This window comes from Panthera onca, chromosome B2 (assembly GCF_046562875.1).
Source record: "Panthera onca isolate mPanOnc1 chromosome B2, mPanOnc1 haplotype 2, whole genome shotgun sequence".
Classification (NCBI taxonomy): Eukaryota; Metazoa; Chordata; class Mammalia; order Carnivora; family Felidae; genus Panthera; species Panthera onca.
Window position 1 is genome coordinate 25402740 of NC_138343.1, and position 12818 is coordinate 25415557.

The 12818-nt window shown below is 41.3% G+C and overlaps 1 protein-coding gene across 6 annotated transcripts in view; it reads right to left on the bottom strand.

Moving 5' to 3' along the window:
* Positions 1-12818, bottom strand: part of RIPK1 (receptor interacting serine/threonine kinase 1) — a 73037-nt gene that overhangs the window by 16821 nt on the left and 43398 nt on the right. For all 6 annotated transcript variants that reach the window (XM_078446686.2, XM_078446683.2, XM_078446685.2 and 3 more), the window contains exons 2-6: positions 9120-9340; positions 7919-8075; positions 4204-4341; positions 2620-2851; positions 436-585 (exon numbers count right to left, since the gene is read on the bottom strand). In XM_078446686.2, coding sequence (XP_078302812.2) covers positions 436-585; positions 2620-2851; positions 4204-4341; positions 7919-8075; positions 9120-9271 — 829 coding nt within the window. In that variant the 5' untranslated portion in view covers positions 9272-9340. The remainder of the gene's footprint in view (positions 1-435; positions 586-2619; positions 2852-4203; positions 4342-7918; positions 8076-9119; positions 9341-12818) is intronic.

The following is a 12818-nucleotide window of genomic DNA, read 5'->3' on the forward strand; positions in this document are numbered from 1 at the left end:
AGTGAGAATGGTTGGTTGCCAAGGGCTGGGGGAAGGGGAATGGGGAGTTGGTATGTAATGGGTACAGAGCTTTGGTTTGGGAAGACAAAAAAGTTTTGGAGATGGACGGTGGTGATGGCTGCACAACACTGTGAGTGTACTTAATGCCACTGAACTGTACACTTAGAGAAGGTTGAAATGGTAAATTATGTGTTATGTATATTTTAACATAATTTTTTTAAAAGTTCTATGAAAAAAAAAGAAATGAGGGCCTTATATGCCTTCATGCTTTTTGAGAGGCCTTTTTAATTGAACAAAATGTTTGAAATCTAGAAAAGCAATCTGAAATCACAAGTAGAGCTCAGTTTTTTAAAAACTTAGAGCAACTTTTTGATAACGTCTTACTAAGAAAATGGCCTCGTAGGCAATGTATATAGCCATAAAAGCTGCTCTTACCAGCAAATGTTGGCCGAACTTCTGGATCTGCCTCCCAGCATTGCTTCATGATGCTGATAATCTCCTCTGGGCAGTACTCAATGATGTCTTCCACATTTGGTCTGTTCCCAGATTTAATGCAGATTATCAACTGCTGCTCACAGATAGCATCTATAAAGCAAAGAGGGATTTAAGTTGACTTTTTCTCAGGTCCTAAATGTCTTAGGCAGGAAGATCACAGGGTTTGGACAAGGCTGGATGTCTCTCTGCCTGGGGTGTGTTTTCAGTAGGGCTGTCTCATTCCTTAGGGGCAGAATGACCCTCTGACATGGTCCACCGCCCAGATGATCAAACAACATCTTAACCTCTGGAGATGAAAGACAGAATTCACACCAAAGAGGTCTCCTGGTAGAACAAATAGAATATGTGACTAAAACCAATGGCATACTTCAGATTTTACTATAAAGACAAATAAGGTACGGCTCTTACCTGTAAGGAGCTCAGTTTATTGAGAGTAACATAAAATATAGAGTGATAATTGCTATTTAAAAAGTAAGCACAAAGGTTTCTGCTAACACAACCATGACTAGAGGGTCAGAGAAGGATTTGCTGAGTCTAGAAACATAAGTGGGATTTATCCATGTAAAGAATCAGGAAGGAGGACTCAGAGAGGAGGATTCTGGGCTAGGGAAGCAGGATATGAATAGACTGGAAGTCCCCCAAATCATAATGTAGCCCAGGAATTATGAGTAGCTCACCATAACTGGGCAAAATGACTAAAGAAAGACAGGTAAGGAATGAGGCTAGAGAAAGATGGAAAAGCTAAATCAGAGAGGGCTTTGTATTCCATACTGAAGAATTTGAACTTTATCCTGAAGGCCCAGTGAGCCTTGGAAAGATTTCAAAAATATGAGTGAGATGGTCATACTTGCCTTTTAGGACAACCAGCGTGGCTGAAGTGTGAATGGGGAATGGCATGAGCAGCCATCAGCAGAAATACGGAGGGTCTGAACTACATAGAGTCTGGTGGGGATAGAGAGAAGTGGATGGATTCAAGATGTAGCCTGAATCACATATAATCTTGAGTTCATAGGTTTAAATGTGGGATTGCATGTGGGAGACAAGAGGCAAAGCTAAGACTTAGACGTGAAATGCTTCTGGCCCAACAACTAGGTAGGGTACAGGGGGTGGGAGGAGAGAGGGTGATGCCATTTTCTGAACATGAGAAGAGCAGAGCCAAGTGGACTACACAGAGAACATGTAGATGAATCTGTTTGAGGGCATGTTGCTTTGGGGTTCCTCTGGTATGTGTAATAGATACAACAGATAAGTGGATATCCAGGCCAGGGCTCTAGATAAGAGATTTGAGAGGCCTTGGCAAAGTGGTGATCATTAAACCAGAGGAGCCAATAATCACCCAAGAAAAGGGGACCAGGAAATGTCCAGTAATTTAGGCACTTAACAAACTGAGGAATGAGTACTGTATCTTCTCCTGCATGAATGTCTTTCTCATCTTTTTATTCTTAATTCCAATTAAAGTGCCCATAGTAAGTACTGAAAAGATATAATTCTTATCTATTTGCTTGTTTGTCTATTTATTTATTTAGAGTGTGAGTGTACACAGGGGAGGGGCAGAGAGAGAAGGGACAGAGAGAATCCCAATCAGGGATCCCTAACAGCACAGAGCCCCAACACAGGGCTGGATCTCACGAATCATGAGATCATGACCTGAGATGTACAATCTCCAGAGTTAGAAGCTTAACCAACTGGGCCACCCAGGTGCCCCGAAAAGAAGTAATTCTTGAGTGAAGGAGCAAGCAAATGAATGAAAGTATGAGGCATATGTCTCCTAAGCAGAAGCAAGCAAGCTTTCCTGTCCAGGAAAAATCCTGGAATTCTACAATACCTTCCAAGCTCAGATACATCATCAAGGCTCCTATTTTTCCTGTGATCCCTGATTCCTAAACTGAGATTAATCATTCATTCACCACAAATGTACTGAACACCAACTGTGTTCCAGGCACTGTGTGTGTAGAGACTGGGGAAATAGCACTGACTCAATCAGATACCATCCCAGCCCTGGTATAGCTTATGGTCTAGTAGGTAAAAAGACGTTATAAATCTTAACTGATGTCATTGAAGGCCACTATTTCACTCAGCAGTTTTGATTAACACACAGATTTTACTCTTCTATAAACATCTTACTTTCATATGGCTCCTTATTCGCAAATATTGCCCAAAGTACTATGCCAAAGCTGTATACATCTGACTTCTCTGAGGGTTTTGCGTTGATGTCATTCAGATGCTCAGGGGCCATGTAGCAGAGGGTTCCACCATTTTTCTCGGGGGCGCTATTATTCATTTTTCTCTGCTCATTATTTTCTTCTTTAGTCAGTTTACTCCACGTCTTAAAGGAAGCCACACCAAGATCAGCTATCTGCAAGAGATCAAGCCAATGGGAGTGTTCTGTGAAAGCTATAAGCAAATCAGACTTGTCTTTAACTCTGGGGCTTATCTAATAGATGCAAGGTATAGTGAATTTCCTGAAGTGGTTACACTAGATAGGTTTAAAACAGCTACTTCTGAACAGACTCACAGAAATTTTGTGTCTCTTCAGCCATCTAAGAAAATCTCCCCTAAGAAATGTTCATGTGAAATTCTGGTATCTCAATTCTTATGCAATAAACCCAGGGAATTTGCTAGTAGGGTTGGGGGAGGGGGAGGAAAGAGGAAAAGCAGAAGTCATTTCTGACATGAACTACAGTAAAACATGTTTATTCTAATTCCTCATTTACTCTGCATATTTTTTTCAACGACTTCTGGGGCTAGGAATACAAGGTATTTTCTTCCCAGCAGATTTGTAGAGCAGATGGTGAGTAGGTACTGCACCTTCAATTTTCCCCAACGGTGTTCCAAAGCCCATGGATGCGAGAGTCTAAGGATTCCAAAGACACTGAGGAAAAGGATGGTAGTGTTACTTGTTTTGAGCTGGTAGTCTGAACCTAAGAGATGACAGGATGGGAAGGAGGAGAAAAACAGACAAGAAAGCAAAGAGAAAAATACAAAGGTCAGACACAGAACGAAGAGGGAGATGGCCAGATAAAATTACAGAACCACACGGTTAAGAAGAAATCAAAGGTGACAGTTTTACTTTTGCCTCTAGGAATCCAAGCATATAGGTATGAATTCCAGCACGGGATTGTCTAAAATCCAGAGATTCTAACATAAGAGATACATTAGAGGTAAGTTATTATTGTAAAGAAGGAACCTTCCTTTAAAGTCGTAGGATTAAAAATCTGTCCAAGATTAGAAGGAAGTGTTAGAAGCACAATCTTGTAGTAGAAGGATGCCTGCATAAGCAGTTCCTGAGTTCTCCCCCAAAAGCTGCTTCCCCTTTCAGATTCTCGCACTTGGATTCCTGTTGCCAAAGCCAATTAGACGTGATGTTCCATCTAGTTAAATCTTGCTCTTGAGTGAACAAAAGGAAAATCCTTTCCCTTTGTTCCCTTTACTACAATGGAAAAAGTTAGAATTAAAAAAAACAAACAAACTGATACAAAATATAGATTAAAGTCAGTAAATAAATAAATAATAAATAAATAATATGGACTCCATCAAGTCCGTATCTTTCTTTTCAATCCTTGGCAGAACCTTCCAGCACCACCACCACCAGTTATAAGCTGAGTGAGGTCTTCCTTTAAGGTCTACCATGTGAAAAAATGGATCTATAGTGGAGAATTAAAACTAAAATCACCCCAATCTTCTAGAAACCTTTAGATTATGATTTACCTTAATGTGAAAGTCATCATCAACGAGGATATTTTCAGGCTTTAGGTCCTTGTGTATTACTCCTTCTCCATGTAAGTAGCACATTCCTTCAATGGTTTCCATAATTATCCTTCCTTTTACAGAAAGGGGGATACTGATCTAAAACAGTGATAGTTAAGTCTATGAAATGGAAAGGTAATCAAACAGGCCAAACCGACTGTTTTATTCAAGAGTACTGGGGTCTGAACCTTAGAACAGACAGATCTTCCTTGACATATAATGGGGTTACATCCCAAACCCATCATAAGTTAAAAATATCGTTAAATTGAATGTGTTTAAACTAACCTAGTGAACATCATAGCTTAGCCTAGCCTATCTTAAAAATGCTCAGAACACTTATATTAGCCCTCGTTGGGCAAAATCTTGAACACAAAGCCCATCTTATAATAAAACATTGAACATCTCATGTAACTGACTGAATACGAAATGGCAAGTGAGAAACAGAATCGCTGTGTGACTAACCAAATGGTTGTGAGCATATCGGCTGTTTACTTGTGATCACATAGCTGACTGGGAGGTGCGGCTCATGGCCACTGCCCACCATCATAAGACAGGCTGGTACTGTGCATCACTAGCCCAGGAAAAGATCCAAATTCAAAATTCAAAGTATCATTTCCAATGAATGCCTATTGCTCTGACTGTCATAAAGTCAAAAAATTGGTAAGTCCAACTATCATAAGTTGGGGACCATCTGCAGTTACCAGGATTCCTTCTATTATGCTGTTCAGCACTGCTGTCATTTTAAAAGAAGTCCCCTTTTAAAGAAAGATCTCATCCCAGGTGCTAAGGGTACTAATGTTGTGCTCTGTCATGTAAAAATAAAACATTCATGCCAATATGGCAATATACTAAAATGCTGTAAAATTAAGCTCCTTGAGAGCAAAACATCACCACCACCACCACCATCATCATCATCAATCTAGAATGCATCCTGACTATCTGGCATGGTGCCTGGAATGTTTGTTGAATGATGGATAAATAAATAAACAAAAAACAAGTATTTTTCTATAGTACATTACTATGTGCTACTATATATTAAATAGGTGAACAGTGTCACAGAAATGTGTAGATGAACATTGAGAAAAAAAGAATATAAGAGAACATGCTCACACTTATTACAAATATGTAAAGACTAATCTATGGGATAACATGATGTTAAAACAATGCTGAAGTGGGTTTAGTATCTATTTGGTGATTTGGTATCATCTATTTTAGATCTTTGTAAATTCTCAAGTCACTCTTACTTATGACTGTATTCTAGTTGTATAAATATCAACATTAATACAGACAACTCCAATTTCTATGATGGCAGCTAAACATTAGTTTTGCTTAACATTGAAAAACGCAAACTGTTTCTATGTGTGTGTACGTGTATATGTGCACCGTCTCTAGTTTACAAACAAGGCTGTTTAGGCTGATTCCTAAAAATTTAGATATATGTTGGTTGTTGGTAAACAGGAAAAAAATTTTTTTTTTCTTTTTTTTTTTCTTTTTTTTTTTAAATTTTTTTTTTCACATTTATTTTTGAGACAGAGAGAGACAGAGCATGAACAGGGGAGGAGCAGAGAGAGAGGGAGACACAGAATCTGAAACAGGCTCCAGGCTCTGAGCTGTCAACACAGAGCCCGACGCGGGGCTCGAACTCACAGACCGTGAGATCATGACCTGAGCTGAAGTGGGACGCCCAACCGACCAAGCCACCCAGGCGCCCCAAGGAAAAAAATTTAAATGATGGAAGTTAGATTCCCAAGTCAACCCCCCAAATCATATTTAAAACCCACAATGGAGATGAATTAGTCACCTGATCACCAGCATACAAAAAATAGCCAGAGATTTTCCTTTCTTCCTTGATATACCTTTGGACTTAGGAAAAAGTTCTGAGCAAGGAAAGGAAAGACCTTCTCATTCCCCCTCCTGATTTTCTCCCTCATGTCCTCTTGAGTTCCCTCTGGAGCCCAAACTAGTCTACCTTATCTTTGCCTGATCCGGGAGAATGCCCCCTTGTCCCAAAAGATTTACCTCCCAATCAAAATGACTATTTACTTCATGCAGCAGCTGATCTTACCCAGTTTTGGGGAGAAGAGCAATCTGATCAAATTACAACACAATGTGTATAGGTGAACCTCTCTTACCCCTTCCCACAGGTATCTGTGAGAGATGTCTGGGACTTAAAAGAATTGAAGAACAGACATAATTTTGGGCAGATGTAGGGTCGGGGGGAGAAGACAGGAAAAGGGGGAACATCTGCCCTAAAGAAAGCCACATCCCACCACTGTCTCATGCAATCTACGCTTTGGCCAAATCCAGTTACTTGTAAGTTTCCCAGATATGGCATACTCTCATTCCTTTGCACATGCCATTGTCTCTGCCTGGAACCCTTATTCCCTAATTATCTGCTTGTCATTCGGGCTTTGGCCCAAGCATCCTCCTGGAATCCCTTCCTATTTATCACACACTAAAGTGACTGCTGCTCCTTTGTGTTCCCACAGCACACTAGGAGGATGTCTATCAAAACACAATTGCACCATACTGTTCACTTCCTTATCTGTCCCTTTTATGTGTGTCATATTTGCTATTGCTTCTTGATTAACTAGCACAAGACCTTGCTCTTACTAGTTAGATAAACTCAGGGCACCTGGGTGGCTCAGTCGGTTAAGTGTCTGACTCTTGTTTTCACCTCAGGTCATGATCTGATGGTCGTGAGATCAAGTTCAGCGTGAAGACTGCTTGGGATTCTCTCTCTCTCTCTCTCTCTCTCTCTCTCTCTCCCCCTCCCTTCCTCCCTCCCTCTTCCACTGCCCTTCTCCCCTGAGCTCTCTCTCAAAACAAACAAAAACAAAACAAAATGAAATACCTTTAGAAAAATAAACTCTATGGGGTGCCTGGATGGCTCAGTTGGTTAAGCACAGGATTTGGACTCAGGTCATGATCTCATGGCTTGTGGGTTTGAGTCCCATGTCGGGCTCTGTGCTGACAGTGTGGATGAAGCCTGCTTCGGATTCTGTGTCTGCCTCTCTCTCTGCCCCTCCCCTGCTAGTGCTCTGTGTCTCTCTCTCTCAAAAATAAATAAACATTAAAAAAAATTTTTTAACAGATAAACTCTACAAAATGTTTTATCAATGTGATTTGGTTTTCATAAATCAATTTTTATTTTCCTATTTTAAGTCTTACTTATCCAGTGTTGTTGCCTCTAGTGTTCTACATTTAGCCTGTAAGTTTCTTAAATGGTATCAAAGGGCAATCATCAATATCCCATCTCCACACACAGTTATTGAGAGTGTACATCCTTTAACCAATCAGTCAGTGTTTACTGTTACCTATTAGGCATATACTTCACATCATGAAGACAGTGCTTGTCCCTGAACAGTGGATGCTCGGGTGGCTGACAAAAGCCTACTATAAGACTAAGACATGGGTGGGGGGGACCTCCCCAGGTGAGGGGTACAGACAGCTGTCTGCAAGGATTGACGGGAAGGCAAGACCACCTTCTGGGGCAGGGAAAGTCCAGGATGTTTTAACAAGGGGACTGACTTCAGAAAATCCAAAGTATCTAGCCACTCACACAAGGGTTATTTGACACCAACAAGCTACAAAAGAACACAGTGGCAATAACCATCACAGACAGGCAGCCCCCGAGCCGCTGTGCCTGTACGGTGCACAGCAAAGCCCTCTTTACCTCCGCTTTCAGAACGTGCATCAGGTTGCCCTTTTCCATGTACTCCATCACCAGGGAGTAGTTTCCTTCTTCTAAGATGACACCCAGGAGCTTCACCACCCGATTATGTCTCAGCCTGTGCATCATCCTGCCCTCCTCAAGGAGGGACTCATTGTACCTGCAGGAGAGAAAGGTGCTGTTAAGATGGGCACAGTTAGTGCCCTTGTCCTTGTTCCCCCAAGAAACACAGCATATGGCTCCAATGCATCACATCACATAGGCTTGTGTTGGTACTTGTGTATGTACTGATCCCTTCTGGGTCCAGGCTACAAGCTTCCAGAGGCAGAGGCGTTTCCTGCTCATCTTCATATTCCTCCTTCCCAGTTACAGGCAGTGAGTGCTCAAGAGGCAGTAGGTCAATAACGAATGAATGCAGAGGAAATGAAGAGCAGCAAGGAGAAGCAGCCTGAGAAAAGGGCTGCGTTGGACAGGATAATTAAAAATGCAGCCTCTCTTGGGGTGCCTGGGTGGCTCAGTTAAGCGTCTGACTTGGGCTCAGGTCATGATCTCATGGTTCATGAGAGCCCCGCGTCAGGCTCCGTGCTGATAGCTCAGAGCCTGGAACCTGCTTCGGATTCTGTGTCTCCATCTCTCTTTCTGTCTCCCCCCCACTCACGTTCTGTCTCTCTCTCTCTCTCAAAAATAAACATTAAAAAAAATAAGGCAGCCTCTCTTGGTAACCACTCTGGCAGGAACAAAGGGAGGTAAAACAAGTCCACCAGTTGCTTTAAAGAGAGGGCTTCTGGAACTTCTAATTAATAGGCTACTTCCCCCACCCCCAGACTTAGGGCTGGTCCTTACCAAAATGGTGAAGCAAGTATTTAAGTCTATCTCAAGGACCCCTCCCCATTTTCTTCTCATTGCCTCCCTCATTACCCTTAATCTCCTTCCCCTTCTTTATTTCCTTCTCTTTGTCTTTCATCATTTATTACTGCAAGCTTTTTGCTAACCAGCCTCAGAATCCTCATCAGCAGCACAGGGAGAATAATAATAACCAGCTTTCAGGGTTATCTGACATAAAGCCCACACGCTGATATGCCACAGTCTGTCTCATTCTAAAGCCTGGGCCATGGCATATCCACTGCCTTGCCCTGCTCCTCCACGGTAACTCTTCCCATGGCCAGCCTGTAATTTGGCCCACCCACCTCTGATCCCAACTCACTCAGTACGCTTGGGGCCTGTGTACACCTTTTTCAGGATTACGAGTCCATGGGATCTGTGTAAACACAAAGACACCTTTCCAAAGCCCCCACTGTCAAGATGCTCCTTCTCCAAAAAGTCACTAGATTTCATCTTAATGTCATCCAAGGACATGTCTGGTTTCCTTGTGAATCCTCAGAATGTCCAAAAATGCACCACTTTTTCCCCCTTCGGAGATGTGCCCTGTAAGAAAGACAAAAAGACATCTTAGTGCACAAAATCATTATTCAAAAAACATATGAAATTCTACCATATGTTCGGTGGAATCACAGAAAACCACATTTTTTTACTTTAAAAGATTGCTTTATTGACCAATATTGGAACAAAAAATGATGAGTGATGACAAAGTCTTTATATTATAGGTTATCTTTTTGTAAAGGGAGAAACATTGTGTTTTGCCATTAAAAGACAAGAGACATATATATGGACAGACATGTGTATCCATAGCCTCCTAATGGGTCTCCCTGATTCTATCCCTATTCCTCTACTCTCAGCACAGCAGCCAGAAGGATCCTTTTACAAATGTAAACTAAATTGTGTTACTTCTAAAACCCTCCACACACTCAGGGTAAGACCATACTCCTTACCATGACCTACAGAACCCTCCAAGAGCCTGCCCCTGCCTACCTCTCTTCCTCTTGCTTATTCGACTCTGGCCACACTGGCTTTGTTTCTGTGTCTTGAACTTGCCATGTTCTTTCTCTTCTGAGGACCTTGGCATTTACTCTTTCCTCTGGTTGGAGTGCTCTTCCCTGGATATTTTGCATGATTTGCTCTCTCCTCAAAAAGTCCGTCACTGGCCTCCTGGTCTAAAGTAAGCCCCTTCTGTCAATATATATTTACTTTTTAACCTAGTTCCACTTTTGTAGCAATTATCATTATCTGAAATAACCTCATTTATATGTTTACTTTCAAGGGGTCAGTCTCCTCTACTGTAATATAACTTCCATGAAGGTAGAAATTTTTGTCTGTTTTGCTCATTGTTGTATTTTCACCACTTAGAACAGAGATGGAACAAGTACACACTCATTACACAATATGCATCTTTATATTTATATTAATATTGAATCAATAACTAATTTATTATTATATTTCAAAACACTATTGCTTTTAGGAGCAGGAACCATGCCTATTTTCCTTCAGAATTTTAGCCCCAGTGCCTTGAAGGCTGCTTAGGATATAACAGATGCTCGATAAACATGTTTGAACTGAACAAGGTCATACGCATAGATACATGGATTAAATGGACCCCCAACTTATTTTAAACATTGCTGAGCCCTTTCTGAAATGATAAACACTCCAAAAAGCACCCAGAAGTTAAAATAAACTTTATCTACAAAGGTTAAATCTTTAGCTAATGTACAAATGTGATCTGTTCCTCCACTCTACCTTTGGCTACCTCTTTGATTTTTCCAACCTAAAACTAATCATTTACCAAGTCAGACAGTTCGTATTTTTGGATTCACCCACTCCTTTCCATGCCCACAGACATTCTCCTAATAAAGACTTTCATTGCCTCTTGTCCAGACTTTTACAGAAAACTTCTAATAAGTTTCCTTCTCTCCTAGCCATCCAACATACAGGATGCCAGATTAATCTTATGAGAGTTCATATTTAGTCATATAATTCAAAAACTCTAGACCTACAAGGTTTGTGTGGCCATGTATAACTGAACCCTGTCTACCAAATTAAGCATAGAATTCTCACCCTCACATTTAAAGCTCTTACTGGTATTCTACCAATCTCATTTTCCAGCTTTACTTTTTTTTTTTTTTTTTAGTTCTAGTTAACATATAGTGTAGTATTGGTTTTAGAATTTACACATAACATATGTACACACCCAGTGCTCATCCCAACAAGTGCCCTCTTTAATGCCCATCATCCATTTAGCCCAGCCCCCCAACCACCTACCCTCCAGCTCCTCAGTTTGTTCTCTATATGTAAGAGTCTCCTGGGGCACCTGGGTGGCTCAGTTGACTAAGCGTCTGACTTCAGCTCAGGTCATGATTTCAAGGTTCGTGGGTTTGAGCCCTGAGTCAGGCTCTGTGCTGACAGCTCAGAGCCTGGAGCCTGCTTCGGTTCTGCCTCCCTCTCTTTCTGCCCCTCCCCCACTCATGCTCTATCTCTCAAAAACTGAATAAACATTAAAAATATGGGGGAAAAAAGAGTCTCTTATGGTTTGCCTCCCTCTCTGTATCTTATTTTCTTTTCTTTCCCTTCCCCTATGTTCATCTGTTTTGTTTCTTAAATTCCACATGAGTGAAATCATATATTTTTTCTGATGGACTTACTTCACTTAGCATAATACACTCTAGTTCCATCCATGTTGTTGTAAATGGCAAGATTTCATTCTTTTTGATGGCCAAGTAATATACCATTGTGTGTGTGTGTGTGTGTGTGTGTGTGTGTGTGTATATATGTGTGTGTGTGTACACCACATCTTCTTTATCCATTCATCAGTCGATGGACATTTGGGCTTTTTCCATAATTAGGCTATTGTTGATAGTGCTGCTATAAACACTGGGATGCATGCATGTTCCCCTTCGAATCTGTATTTTATCCTCTGGACAAATACCTAGTAGTGCAATTGCTGGCTCATAGGGTAGTTCTATTTTTAACTTTTTGAGGAACCTCTGTACTGTTTTCCAGCATGGCTGTACCAGTTTGCATTCCCATCAGCAGTACAAAAGGGTTCCCCTTTCTCTGCATCCCTGCCAACATCTGTTGTTTCCTGAGTTGTTAATTTTAGCCATTCTGACAGGTGTGAGGTGGTATCTCATTGTGGTTTTTATTTGCATTTCCCTGAGGATGAGTGATGTTGAGCATCTTTTCATGTGAAAACCACAATTTGTATTCCTTTAGACTTCCATTTCTGGCAACATGGAGGACTAGAAAAATTTTAAAACCCTCCTGCTGAAAAAGACCTATGTGTGTTGGATAGCATAACACAAATATACACTCAAATGCATAGGTAGGCCCATGGAAAGGAAAATAACTCCAGGGACTAAAAAAGAACAGGGCACTGGCCGCAGGGCAATGACCCACATGGTGGCTGCTACAGACTGAATGTTTGTGTCTGTCCCAAACTTCATTTGTTGAAGCTCTAACTCCATTGTGATAATATTAGGAGGTGGGGTCTTTGGGAGGTAATTGGGTCATTAAAGTGGAGGCCTCATGAATGAGATCAGGGTCCTTATAAAAGATATGAGAGTTCTCACTCTCTCTCTCTCCACTACATGAAGATGCGTCCTATGTCCCCAAAGACTAGTATGATGTTCACAGCAGCTTTATTCATGTTATCCCCAAACTGGAAACGGTTATGCATCAATAGGAAATGGATTTTTAAAAAAGGATTGTAGGGGTGCCTGGGTGGCTCAGTCAGTTGAGCGTCCAACTTTGGCTCAGGTCATGATCTTGTGGTTTGTGAGTTTGAGCCCTGCGTCAGCTCTGTCTGTGCTGACAGCTCAGAGCCTGGAGCCTGCTTCAGATTCCGTGTCTCCCTCTCTCTCTGCTCCTCCCCAGCTCACACTCTGTCTCTCTCTCTCTCTCAAAAATAAAGATAAAAAAAATTTTTTTAAGGATTGTATATTCATACTATGGATTACTACTCAGTAATAAAAAGCAATGAACTACTAATACACACAGCAATGTGAATGAGTCA